Source organism: Macrobrachium nipponense, chromosome 2 (genome assembly GCF_015104395.2).
Source record: "Macrobrachium nipponense isolate FS-2020 chromosome 2, ASM1510439v2, whole genome shotgun sequence".
Classification (NCBI taxonomy): domain Eukaryota; kingdom Metazoa; phylum Arthropoda; class Malacostraca; order Decapoda; family Palaemonidae; genus Macrobrachium; species Macrobrachium nipponense.
Genome location: NC_087201.1, coordinates 25,313,030 through 25,326,379, shown reverse-complemented (window position 1 = coordinate 25,326,379; position 13,350 = coordinate 25,313,030). Strand labels below are relative to the sequence as shown.

General features: G+C 50.1%; 1 protein-coding gene across 1 annotated transcript in view; it reads left to right on the top strand.

Moving 5' to 3' along the window:
• The window catches only part of LOC135220496 (N-acetylglucosamine-1-phosphotransferase subunits alpha/beta-like), a 185,272-nt gene that overhangs the window by 100,396 nt on the left and 71,526 nt on the right, over positions 1 to 13,350 (top strand). Inside the window, exon 10 of the mRNA XM_064257634.1 lies at positions 2,207 to 2,449. Within this exon, the coding sequence (XP_064113704.1) occupies positions 2,207 to 2,449 (243 nt within the window). The remainder of the gene's footprint in view (positions 1 to 2,206; positions 2,450 to 13,350) is intronic.

Sequence of the window (13,350 nt, the reverse complement as noted above, 5' to 3'; positions counted from 1 at the left end):
TGAATATATGCAAACTTTTTTTTTTTTTTTTTTTTTTTTTTATTCCTGTCTAACCCGCAAGACACGCTAAGATTGGTCACTCAATCCATAGTTGCTTTTCTACATGAAGTCCTAGTTGTCTGATTTTGTGTATTAGCAGGGTCTTCCTCCTCCACAATAGATGTCAGTGGAAAACCACTGCAGGTAATGTTTCAATTTGACCCACTATAGGTGTAATTCAGCTCTGCTGCCTCATGTTTAGCAACCTCTTTTAGGGATTCTGGAGGAGCATGTACACCTCCAGTCAGGGATTTTATAATAAGATTTATATTCTAGCTACAAGAAACACTTATCCACAACTCAGGCAGTCATGAGGAATGTGACCACCTGAACCAGCCTAAGACTTTTTTTTTTCTGTTGCTATGACTGGGATAGTGAATGAGAGTGATTCGGAATCACAGTTGCAACTGTGATCATTCAGCTGCCTGTGTTAAGGGTAGCTGTAGCAGCAGTGTCTGCTTCAATAAGTTATCTACATTAGTGGGTGGTGACCTCACATTTGCATGGTCTTTAGGCATTGCCAGATCTTGGCTATGTGCCCAAATTTTTTTAATCAAATCTAATCTAATCTCACAGATCCCATGCTTACAATCTGATTGTAAAAACCGGTTACCAGCTGCGCTTGGAAAATAATCTATTAAGGCCTCAGGTTTGTTAGCCATGAGAAATATAAGTTGATTAAAAATTTATGTTGTAGTGCCCAGACTGGAGCTCCAGCTACAGAATATGACATTGACTGGTCAGATGATCAGTTCAAGGGAGATATCCGTATTAAATTTGGCACGATTTCCTAGGCCACTACCAACCAAGACTGCTTGAATGCCTGCCGGCCTGAAGGAATCCAGTGCTGAGAATGCTTGGACTGAGTGATAAATTTGAATAATTTTAGCAAAAAAAGACATCATCTGTTGGTAGCCAAGACACAACATAAGATGCTTACTATTCTTCTACCTTGAGGATGAATACAGGTTGATTCCTAACCAAGTTTACTTTAACCAGTACACAATGGCATTATTACCTAGCATGGTAGTATTGAATAAAAAGGCATTTGGGAACTTGTATATGGTAATGAGTGAGACTTCAGTTTAAATGCTGTCAAGTTCCCACCCTGTTTTCACAGCCATGAAAACATTATGGCCAAATGATTAATGTAATGAACAATATAATACAATAGGGAAACTCTCTCTCTCTCTCTCTCTCTCTCTCTCTCTCTCTCTCTCTCTCTCTCTCTCTCTCTCTCTCTCTCTCTCTCTCTCTCTCGTATTTCCATTTAGTGAGACAAGAAAAGTAATTTGTCAGTGGATGTTTTTTTTCTTATTACAGTAAAATTTTCGAGGTTGATGAAGATAGTATTAACTGGAAAATGATCAAAATGGTCTGTTTTAAAATCTAGCAACATATTAAATGAATCTTAATATTTTTTGTAACATACTTAGAAATTTTTTTCAGAAAATCTGGAAAGATATAGAAACAGAAAAGTTGCTGTAACTGTAAATATAAGAAGATTCATGGAAGAGAAACTTGGGAGGTGGGGAGAAAGCATGGATAAACCTTTCTCATGTGCCTGTACATAGGACACAGTTGTTGTGTTGAAGTTATCTTGAAAATGTGGTACTACATCTGTTATGAAGGATCAATACAATTTACATTTTGTGATGCATGAATATACAGGCAGACCCAGGTTATCGGCGCACTCGGTTAATGGCGATCCGGTTTTATGGCGCTTGTCTAGTGTCATAAAATCTGTGATGTATGTTGCCTTAACAGGCCAAGTTTCCGTTATCGTTGCCTTAAGGTGTCGATAATGGAGTTATGGCGCCATAACATGCCGAACAGAGGCGTCATTAACTAAAACTTGCCGCCATAAGCGGCATAATTAGCCGAGTTTCAGTTAATCTGGGACTGCCTGTGTAACAAAAAAAATAGTTTTGAAATGTGTTTTGCCATCTTGTTAAAACAAATATTTGTACACATCATAAGAATGCCCAGCATTTGTTATCCAAATACATTATTACCATGATTGAATGCTTTGTTATAAAATTTGAAGTGGAAATATATTCAACACTATATAAGATAAGTACAATAGTTTCCAAATCTTGAAGATGTATCCTTTCTACTTCAACCTTAAGTTGATTTGTCAGTCTTTAATTTGATGTGTTTTTGGCAGGTTTATCTCTCGTGGTCCTTGCCTGAATGCTCCTCAGGCTGTCCGGGTTCTTGGTTGAATGATGGATATTGTGATCGTTCTTGCAATACCTCTGCGTGTGAGTGGGATGGAGGTGACTGTGCTCGTGACAGAGATGAAAATGGTATGTTCGACGGGGAGGAAGAATTTGGACCTGACATGGCACTGGATTTCTGTGCACCCTCTTGCTCAGATTTGTGGATAGCAGATAAATACTGCGATCATGTAAGTGATGAAAACTAAGAAGTTAATATGCCTTGAGTCAGTGTGACGTTCATTCTTTATTTATGTTTAGTACACAATGAAGATCCAACACTGGTAGTACATAAAGCTTAAACAGTACCACAGAGCCAGTGTTACTTTTGTCTTCATACACCATGAATCGATTATTATTATTATTATTATTATTATTATTATTATTATTATTATTATTATTATTATTATTGGTAGAAGACCCTCTTTTAGGCAAATACTGTTGAAAAGGATGGCAGAATTAAGCGAGTTGATTTTTGCTTAATTCTGCCATCCTTTTTAACAGTATTATTATTTTTATTATTATTATTATTATTTTTATTATTATTATTATTATTATTATTATTATTATTATTATTATTATTATTATTTGTGGGAAGCAGACCTTCATTAATACAGTGGTCCCCCTGTATTCATGGGGGATGTGTACCAGACTCCCCCCCCCCCACCCCCCCCCCCCCCCCCCCCCCTATGAATAGTTGGAACCCCTATAAAAATGCTGAAAACAGCCTATTTGTTCCGATACGTAATACAAACCATCGGTCCTTTAACAATAGGAATGTAACTTGCGGCGGCTGGAACCGGTCGTAAGCTTCGAACAAGGGAGTTTGGTAGTTAACTGCTTGTTCAACAGTCAGCGCACCGCGCGACTGGGAGGTGAAGAATCTCTGCTTTCGGCCGCGCTGGGTGACAGACGTGTTCTCCACTTCTCTCTGCCCGCCATCGTCGCATGCCTCGTACTTCAAACTTTGGTTTGCCTTCTCTTACTAGTGTATTTGTGTGAAAATCCTGTAAGTACTTGTGACTTTTGTATTTTCATTTAATTATGGAATCTTGTGAGCTGGAGAGTTCCCCACACCCCCCCCATCAGATGCCCTGGTGTGGAGGGCCGTAAGTGTGGGGCCTTCCGCTCCTTTCCTGAAGTTGACCCTCATGATTTATGTGCTCGGTGTCGGGGGCGCGAATGTTCTCGCACCGAGCCCTGTGATATTTGTTGTGTGTGGTCGAAGGAGCAGTGGGCGCGATTTGAGGGGAGGAGGAAGCGACGTAAGCCTTCCAGGGAGTCAATGGAAAGTTTTCCGGCTACTCCCCTGGTCTTGGACATGTCGTCTTCTTTCCTCCCTCCATCTCAACTCCCGCGTATGGCTCCTTCCCCTTTGGGGAGGGGGGGGGGTTCTCGCTCTTTCTCTTCGCCCGATCCGTCGAGCGTGGAGGAGGAGGCGAGATACCCCGCCATTCAGTTGTTCAGTTGTACTCGGGGTCTTCCGTTCGCTCGGGGTGGGACTTGTCCCCCCCCTACTAACCCGACCTTTGCTCCCTTAGGTGTGCCTGCCGCAGGTGACAACCTCAGCCAGGTTTGGTTCTCGCTGGGTCTCCAGGGGACATTGAGTGTTTGGGGGCTGCTGCATCACCTGGTGAATGGCTCTGCTCCGGTAACACACGGCCCTGTAACCACCACTACCGCCACCGTCTCGACCCCGGGGTATGCCGCCCCTCCTCATCTGGTGTACACTCAACATGTAACCATGGTAACACCTTCAGCTGCTGTCCAGGCGCCGCTTCCAGGTATTCCGAGGAGGGTCGTGACTCTGCCGCCCGGGTTCGCCGCTCTCACCTCAGCCCCCGACTTCTGGTGCCACAAGAGCTCGCCCCTGGACCTGCCGCCAGTACCCAGGATGTTGCTGGCCGCTGCCCCGCCTCCTGCCGTACCTGCTGTACCTGGACCAACCCCTGCCGACGTCGTTCCTGCCCGTGGTGTTGCTGCTCCAGTCGCGGGTCCTTCCGGACAGGTGCAGCCGGGCCGTGTTGCTTCGGCAATTGCCCCGGCTCCATCCTGGATGGAGGACCTGATGACTGTCCTGAGGAAGCTGATGAAGAAGAAGAAGAAGAAGAGGAAGGTGTCGTCGTCATCTGCTGCCCCCTCTTCCCCTTCGACTTCCAAGGCTTCTCAGCTGAGGAAGAAGAAGGCCGCCTCCTCCCCCCCAAGAAGTCTAATTCGGGAGCTTCTAAGGGCCCGTCTCACTCCAGTGTGATGTGGGGGTCTTCCGCTGGTCCTCCCACTCCTTTGGGAGCGGAGCCTGCCCGTCTCTCCTTCCGCAAGGAAGAAGAAGACGGGGACCAGAGGGGTACCGGCTAACACCGGTACCTCCTCACCTGGTGCTAGGGGCTCTGCCGCTACATCAGGTTCCGACTCGGCCTCTCGTTCGCGAGAGGTACCGGGTGTGCAGTCGCCCGCGGGTGACTGTGCAGCCAAGGCTCAAGCTTCCGAGTTCGCTCGGCATCTGGACCGAGGCATGGAGCGGAAGACTGGTGAGAGTCGCTCAGGTGACTCCCACCAGACCAGCGATCGCTCTCGTAGAGATCCGCGGGTACCCAGGGGTGACGCAACTGTCCCAGACTGGCCGCGGGCTGAGGCAAGGAAGAGGTCCCCTCGATCGCCGGAACCAGCCAGCAGCATGACGCGCCATGAGGACAGGCCCCGCTCCCACCGCTACAGTGGACTCTGCCGGTCCCCTGACCGCCGCTCCCACCGGGACCGGGCGGGTAGGGGGACCAGCAGCAGCTCCTCTGACGCTCAGGACCGGAGCCGCGGTTCTCGGTCCAACCGCTCCTCCCCCGGAGAGCCGCGCGACCAGGCCTGCAGCTCGATCGCCACCGCAGGTTGGCGGTCGCCTGCAGCCCCCCAAGTCGTTCTGGGGTCCTAAGAAGGAACCCAGGACAACGGTGGGTCTGCCGCGATCTGCTCTGGCTGACTCAGTGCAGGGCCAGGTGGACACTCTCGTCTCTGGACAGGAGGGTTCGCTACAGTCTGCCAGGTCTTCCAAGCTACTTCCCCCGCCTCTACTGCGACAGAGAAGGTTCTACGTGCCATCGGAGGACCCTATGCCGCCCAAACAGGTGAACCCGGAGCTAGCTAGGTTAACTCCGGGGGTGTCTCTGCAGCAGCTCCTGTCGGAGAACCTATGGTTCTCGCAGCAAGAGGCACTCGCCTTGGAATCGACCGCCTTGGCAGCATTCCAAGCAGTCTCCTGGCTAGACCTGTGATCCCTCACAGTGTCTAAGGTCGCGGCCACCTCGGGGAACATCTCTCCTGAAGGTGACCCGGCTTTTGGGAGACTGTGCCAGTCTGGAGGTAGAGCCATCTCCTACCTAGCCCACCAGACGGCAAACCTGTGGGCCAACCTGGTTCTTCGGCGTAGGGACGCAGTCCTCACCCGAGTGACCAGGGCGGCTGGGCGTGAGGCGATTCTGGGTCTTCGCAACGGACCTGTGCAGAGTTCCTCCTCTCTCTTCCCAGGAGAGATGGTGGATGCTGCGGTGGAATGATGGCGCACTGACGACAGTGACCGTTTAGTACACCAGGCAGTCTTGAAGGTGTCTTGGCAACCTCGAGCTACTGCGGCCAAGCCCAAGAGTTTGGTTAGCGCTTCCTCTGCGGCCAAGATGATCGCATCATCGAAGCCCAGAGGAAAGACTCTGCCTTCAACTTCTTCAAGGAGCGACCGTCACCAGCCCTCCTCCCAGCCCTCCTTCTCACGAAGGGGAGCTGGGAAGAAGAAGTTGAAGAGAGGTGGGAAACGCTAGAGACGGCGTTCCCCCTCACCTGCTGCTGGAAGGGGGGGGGTTTGCCTGGTGAGCCATTGGGCAACATGGCAGCACTATGGAGCGGAGACCTGGATAGTAGACGTCCTTCGGGAGGGGTATCTACTACCCTTCGAGTCTCAGCCACCCCTCACCTCCAACCCGGTCCACTTTCAGACTTGCGTTTCCAGATCATCCAAGGACGTAGCACTTCGGCAGGAAGTCCAAGCCATGCTGAGCAAAGGAGCTGTGGAGATCGTCAGGGATCGGTCACCGGGCTTCTACAGCCATCTTTTCCTGGTGGAGAAGTCCTTGGGGGGGGCTGGCGCCCGGTGATAGATCTCTCTCCCCTGAACTGATTCATTCGCCAGTCTTGGTTCACGATGGAGACGGCACGCTCCGTGCTCGACTCCATCAGGGAGAACGACTTCGTGCTTTCGGTGGACTTGAAGGACACGTATTTCCAGATACCCATTCATCAATCCTCCAGGAAGTACCTCTGCTTCATCCTCGACAGGACGGTGTACCAATTCAGGGCACTTTGCTTCGGTCTCTCAACCGCCTCACAGGTGTTCACGCGAGTGTTCACTCTGGTGTCTGCCTGGGCCCACTCGTCAGGGATACGTCTTTTGAGGTATCTCAACGACTGGTTAGTCCTGGCGAGTTCCCGCTCGCGGTTGCTATGGGACAGGGATCAACTCCTCGAGTTCTGCCGCAATCTGGGGATCGAGGTAAACTTCGAGAAGTCAGATCTCGAGCCCAAGCAGAGGATGAAGTACCTGGGTATGCTGATCGATACAGTAGCAGGGCGAGTCATCCCTGCAGACTCGCGGATCAGCAGATTCAGGGAGGCAGCCAACCAGTTCCTGTCTCGGCAGGAACAGCCAGCTCAGCAGTGGCAGGTCATGATCGGCCACCTGTCGTCACTCAAGAAGTTAGTCCCTCACGAGTGTCTTTACCTGTGGCCTCTCCAGTGGAAACTAAAGGAGAGTTGGTCACAGGCAAGAGACCCGCCGTACTTCCCTGTGTCTCTCGCGGAGGAGGTGAGGCAGGACCTAGCCTGGTGGCTGGACGATGGGAACCTCGTAAGAGGAGTGCCTCTTTGCACTCCCCCCTCCCCCCCCAAGATGTTGCTGTTCTCAGACACATCGACCGAGGGATGGGGCGCACACCTGGAGGAGTTGCTGACTGCAGGTGTGTGGGACCATTGCGACAAGCACCTTCACATAAGAGGTATGCCTGCCTCCCTCTTATGAATTGGTCCACAGGCCTGCCCATTGGTCTTGCAGTGATCTCACTCTGATCATTTGGACAGAAGCTAGGTTCCCCCCCTGGCTTTTACGACCAGGGAGGAAACCTTGGGTTGGACGAACACCAGTCTGTTCACAAGACTCAGATTCCTCCCACCAATCAGTGAGTCTTCCTTATGTAAAGGCCCGATTGTTTGTATAACGTGTAGGAACAAATCACAATTTTTTAAAGTAAATTGTATTTTTCATAACTATACAAACCTGGGGTCCTTTACATATAGGGAGCGCCTCAGTGGCGTAGTTGGTTTGGTGTTTGCTTCTCACCTCGGTGGTCGCAGGTTCAATTTTCAGCCATTCCATTGAGGAGTGAGAGATGTGTATTTCTGGTGATAGAAGTTCACTCTCGACGTGGTTCGGAAGTCACGTAAAGCCGTTGGTCCCGTTGCTGAATAACCACTGGTTCCATGCAACGTAAAAACACCATACAAACAAACAAAAACAAACTTTACATATAGGCCCACCTCATGCCACCCCTCAATCTGTTCCTGGGCCTAAAGCAAAGTGGAATGTTTACATCCAGTTGGGCAGGACTCCCAACTATCGGACAAGCAGTTACTGCCTAACTACCTTGTTATAGAATCTTACGACCGAGTCCCAGCTGGCGCCAAAAGTAATTCCTTATATAAAGGACCTCCGGTTTGTATAGCTAGGAAAAATACAATTTTGTACATGAACTTTCCTGTCAGATGTATACTTAGCTTTACGTCTCTGACGTCACGACAGAATTCAAAACTCGCGGCACACGCGACAGGTAGGTCAGGTGATCTACCTTACCCGCCGCTGGGTGGCGGCTGTAAGAACCAATCTCCCTTTCCAGCCAGAATTTTTCTGTCGCCGGTGACGACTACACCTGTGGTTGTTACCTCCTGACAGCTTTATTCGATTCTCGTTGCCGTGGATTTATTTGGACTGACTTTCGGTGAAGTACCTGATCTTGTTGGCTTGGCATACGCATTTGTGGATTGTTTTTGGATATTGATTTGGATTTTTCTTTGATTTCAAGATGTCTGATTTAGAGGTTAAGAAATCTTCTATGTTTAGGGTGTGCTCTATGGATGAATGCAAGTTGAGACTACCGAAAGCTACGGTAGATCCTCACACAGTTTGCTTTAAATGTAGAGGGAAAGAATGTTCTTTTGTTAACCCGTGTAATGAGTGTGAGAAGTTAGATGAGGGTGAATGGAAGGCTCTTTCTTCCTACTTGAGGAAGTTAGAGAAAGACAGGGTGAGAAAGGCTTCGTCTAGAAGTTCTAGTAAGTCTCGTATTAGCGAGGTAGAAGAAAATCCTGTTGTAGCATTAGAACCTTCTCCAGTTTCAGCTCCTGCGCCCTGCATCGAACCTAAGGATACGACTACGGAAGTGGCAACCATGAGAGCCACGATCCTTAGCATGGAAAAGAAGATTCGTTCGTTGCAAGGTAAGAGTAGTGAAGGTGAATTGTGCAGTGACCCCAGTGCAGTGGAGGGTGCGTCTGATCGGCTCCTTAATGCTTCCAGGCCTAGATCTCTTCCAGACTCCCAGTCCCAGTGGAGGAGGAAAGTCAACAGCCGCAGGAAGGTTAGGGAGAACTCCCACCGATCAGGCGTCCCCTCGGTAGATCCTGATGTTCGTATCCAGGCTGCCCTTGTTCGCGCGAAGAAGGAGGTATTGCGCCAATGCTTCTCTTCTTCTTCCTCACCTTCGCCTAGAAGAGGATGGAGCGCCTCGGATTCTTCACGACCGCTGAAGAGAGCCTGGAAGGCTCCTGGCGCCTTTCCTTCCAGCCCGGAAGTTTTTCCAGAAGAGCCGGAAGTAGAGATCAAGAAAACCCAGGATGGGAGCAGGAGTTCTCGCCTCATAGTAGGCTTCGAGCCTCTTCTCCGGTGGAGGATTTTGCAAGATCTCCAGCTCGAATTCTGCAAGCGCAGATTTCGGCACTGGCGGGCTCCTTGGCAGGAGGAACGCGTCGGAAAGACGTCTCGCTCCCTGTCAAGAAGTCTAGGATTCCTTCGCCTGTGTTACCTTCTCAGTCAGAGTCGGCTCTCTCTCCTGTATCAGCGGATGGAAGGAGGCGCTCTTCCCTCGGCAGACGCTTGTCGTCTTCCAGGCGTCAATCGCCCAAGAAGCTTTCTCCTGGTGACTACATTTCCCCAGTAGAAAGGGATCTAGCGCCTAGTAGGCGCTCGTCTAAAGACAGGCGTACAGCCTCGTCTTCTCGCTCCTTTCCGAAGATCCTTCAATCCCCGGATAAGAGAGCCTCCTCTTTAATGGATTCGTCAAGAGACAGGATCTCGCCTTTTGTTAGGCGCCTTGAGCCTAGTAGGCGCTACTCCCCAAGTAGACGCTCTCCCGCTCCCAAGCGCGGTGCGGAAGATAGGCGCTTTTCTCCTGATAGGCGCGGCTCTCCTATTAGCCGCTCTGTTCGGGACAGGCGTGTAGAGCCTGACAGATATGTCTCTTCTGGGAGACTACCTTTTGAAGAGACACACAAGTCTAGATCGAAGTTTGTGGAGCATGGTAGACGCCGGTCACCTAGTAGGCGACCTTCTCCAGGGCTTCACTCTCCTGTAAGTAGGCGCCAAGAGCCTAGTAGGCGTTCGCCTCATGGTAGGCGCAGCTCGCTTGGCAGCCGCTCTCCTTTGGACAGGCGCATGGATCCTGTTAAGCGCCTTGAGCATAGTAGGCTCTCCTCTCCTAGCAGGCGCTCCCCTTTGGAAGCCCGGATTCTAGGAGTAGTCTTAAGGATCAAAGAGTACGCACTCATCAGAGTAGGAAGGACTCATTCGAGAGGAGCTCTCCAGAAGCTTTGGCTTCCCCTGGTAGGCGCCAGACTGCTACTAGACACTCACTAGACAGACGCACTTCTTTAGAGAAGTCTAACTGCCCTCGTAAAGAAGCGGAGGGTTCTTCAGTGGATGAAGTTGAACCTTCAGAAGAGGATTTGGTGAAGGACTTCAGTTTCGTCCTATAAGATCCTTACAGATCTCCTTCTTCAAGAGTTTGGAGACTCCCTTACTCCCGTCGCTCCTCCGTCTCCTCTCTCTTTATTCTCGACTTCGAAGAAGACGAAAGTTTCCTCTTGTGTGAGGATGAAGCCAACCATCTCAATGAAGAAGGCTTTGAGAGGTTTTGGTGATTGGCTGCTTTCTAAGGAGGAGAAAGGGAAGACTGTGTTTTCTTTCCCTCCTTCCAAGCTTACGGGCAGACTAGAGTTTTGGTACGAGTCTGGAGAACCCCTAGGCCTGGGTCTTCCTTCATCGGCGGATGCGGACTTCTCTTCCCTGGTGGATGCAGCACGACGCTCGGCTCTTTTGTCTGCTAAGACTACCTGGGCTTTGAACGAGCTTGACCACCTGTTGAAGGGAATGTTCAGAGTCTTGGAAGTCTTCAACTTCCTTGACTGGTCTTTGGGGGTCTTGGCTAAGAAGACTCAGAACCCGGATGCTATTTCGCCAGAAGATCTCAACAGTGTTCTAACGTGCATTGATAAAGCAGTTAGAGATGGATCAAGCGAAATAGCCTCCCTGTTTGGAGCAGGGATCCTTAAGAGATCAGTCTTATGCTCTTTTCTGACTAAGTCTGTATCGCATGCCCAAAGAGCCTCACTTCTGTATTCGCAGCTCTCGCCTCTGCTATTTCCGAAGAAGATAATCCAGGACATCTCAGGATCTATCTCTGCGAAGGCAACTCAGGACATGCTCGCGCAGTCGGCACGGAAGCCTAGGACCTCCTTCCAGACGAAGACGAAGAAGGAGACTCCAGCTAGACAGGAGCCCTTTCGAGGGGGCCCTCCTTCTAGAGCCTCTACCTCGAGAGGTAATAGACCTTTCAAGAGAGGTAGATCCTTCTCACGCTCTTCCAGAGCTAAGAAGTAGGGAAGTAGTCCTCCAAACACCAGTAGGTGCCAGGCTTCTAAGATTCTCGGAAGCCTGGGCAAAGAGAGGAGCGGACAACTGGTCCCTCTCGATTATCCGGAAAGGATACCTGATTCCCTTTACGGAAAGACCACCGTTGACGACGACTCCGAGGGAGTTGGTGGCCAGGTACAGGGATCCCATCATGAGCCTTGCTTTAACACAAGCAGTGGAACAAATATTCAAGAAAGAGGCTATAGAGCTAGTGAGCGCCCTTGCTCAGCGGGCTTTTACAACCGCCTTTTTCTAGTTCCAAAAGCCTCAGGAGGATGGAGACCGGTTCTGGATGTAAGCGCCCTGAATTTCTTTGTAGAAAAGAGGAAGTTCGCCATGGAGACGACATCCTCAGTGTTGGCGGCCCTTCGTCCAGGGGATTGGATGGTGTCCCTAGATCTTCAGGACGCTTACTTCCATGTGCCTATCCATCCTTCTTCAAGGAAATACCTCAGGTTCATGACGGGAGGAAGGATATTCCAGTTCAGGGCCTTGTGTTTCGGCCTTTCAACAGCCCCTCAGGTCTTCACAGGCCTAATGAAAAATGTAGCAAGATGGCTACACTTGGAGGGAGTCAGAGTGTCCCTTTACTTGGACGACTGGCTAATCAGATCCAAGTCGCAGAAAAGATGTTTGGAGGACCTACAAAAGACCCTTTTCATGGCAAGTTCTCTGACTTTTTGGTGAACTTTCAAAGTCTCAGTTGATCCCCAGTCAAGATCGTATCTATCTGGGGATTTCGGATGGCTTCTCTGGATTTTCGGGCTTTTCCGTCTCCAGAAAGGATAGCCCGAGGGTCAGAGAAAGTCAAAGCCTTCCTAGAGAAAGACGTATGCACAGCGAGGGAGTGGATGAGTTTGTTGGGGACACTCTCCTCGTTGGAGCAATTCCTTTCTCTAGGAAGGTTGCACCTCAGACCTCTCCAGTTCTTTCTACATCGAAACTGGAGGTGTCGTTCGCAAAACCTAGAGTTCTCCTTCGAGATCTCAAGGGAAATCAAGAAGGACCTTTCTTGGTGGGCCAACCCTCTCAGGTTTGCAGAAGGGATGTCCCTTCACATTCCGAACCCCAACCAAGTGTTGTATTCCGATGCCTCGGAAACAGGTTGGGGAGCAACGCTCGGCTCAAGAGAAGTGTCAGGCACCTGGAAGAAGGAACAGGTGACCTGGCACATCAACAAGAAGGAGCTGATGGCTGTTTGGCTAGCCTTGAAAGCTTTCGAGCCCCACGTCCTAGCTTCAGCAGTACAGATCAACTCGGACAACACCACGGCCCTGGCTTACATCAGGAAGCAGGGGGGGACTCACTCTTTCTCCCTGTACGAGACAGCAAAAGAACTTCTGCTGTGGGCAGAGGAAAGGAAGATTTGTCTCCTTACCAGGTTCATACAGGGAGAAAAGAACGTCAGAGCAGACCTCCTAAGCAGGAAAGATCAAGTCCTGCCTGCAGAGTGGACTCTTCATGAGGATGTTTGCCAGGACCTGTCGGAAGCTTTGGGGCAAGAGCCTCATATAGACCTCTTCGCCACAGCCAAGAATGCGAGGATAGCCAACTACTGCTCTCCGATATCGGACCCCGGGCGAGGGCAGTCGATAGACGCTTTTCTACTAGATTGGAAGGGTCTAGACATGTATGCTTTTCCTCCATTCAAGATACTGGGAGAGACTCTAAAGAAATTTGCAGAATCGGAGGCAGCAAGAATGACGCTGGTAGCCCCGTTCTGGCCCGCACAAGTATGGTTCACAGAGGTACTGGAATGGTTAGTAGATCTTCCGAGAACATTACCACAGAGGATCGATCTGCTCAGACAACCCCACTTCGAGAGGTATCACAAAACCTCCCCGCTCTAGATCTGACTGGCTTCAGACTGTCAAAAGTTTGGTCAGAACGAGAGGCTTTTCTGCAAGAGTTGCAACGGCTATCGCAGCAGCAAGAAGGCCTTCTACCCTTATTAGAGTCTACCAATCGAAGTGGGACGTCTTTCGGCGATGGTGTAGGAACCATCACTTTTCCTCTTCCAGTACCTCTGTGACCCAAATAGCAGACTTCTTACTTTTCCTTAGGGAAGAAAGTGGATTGGCGGTATCAACCATT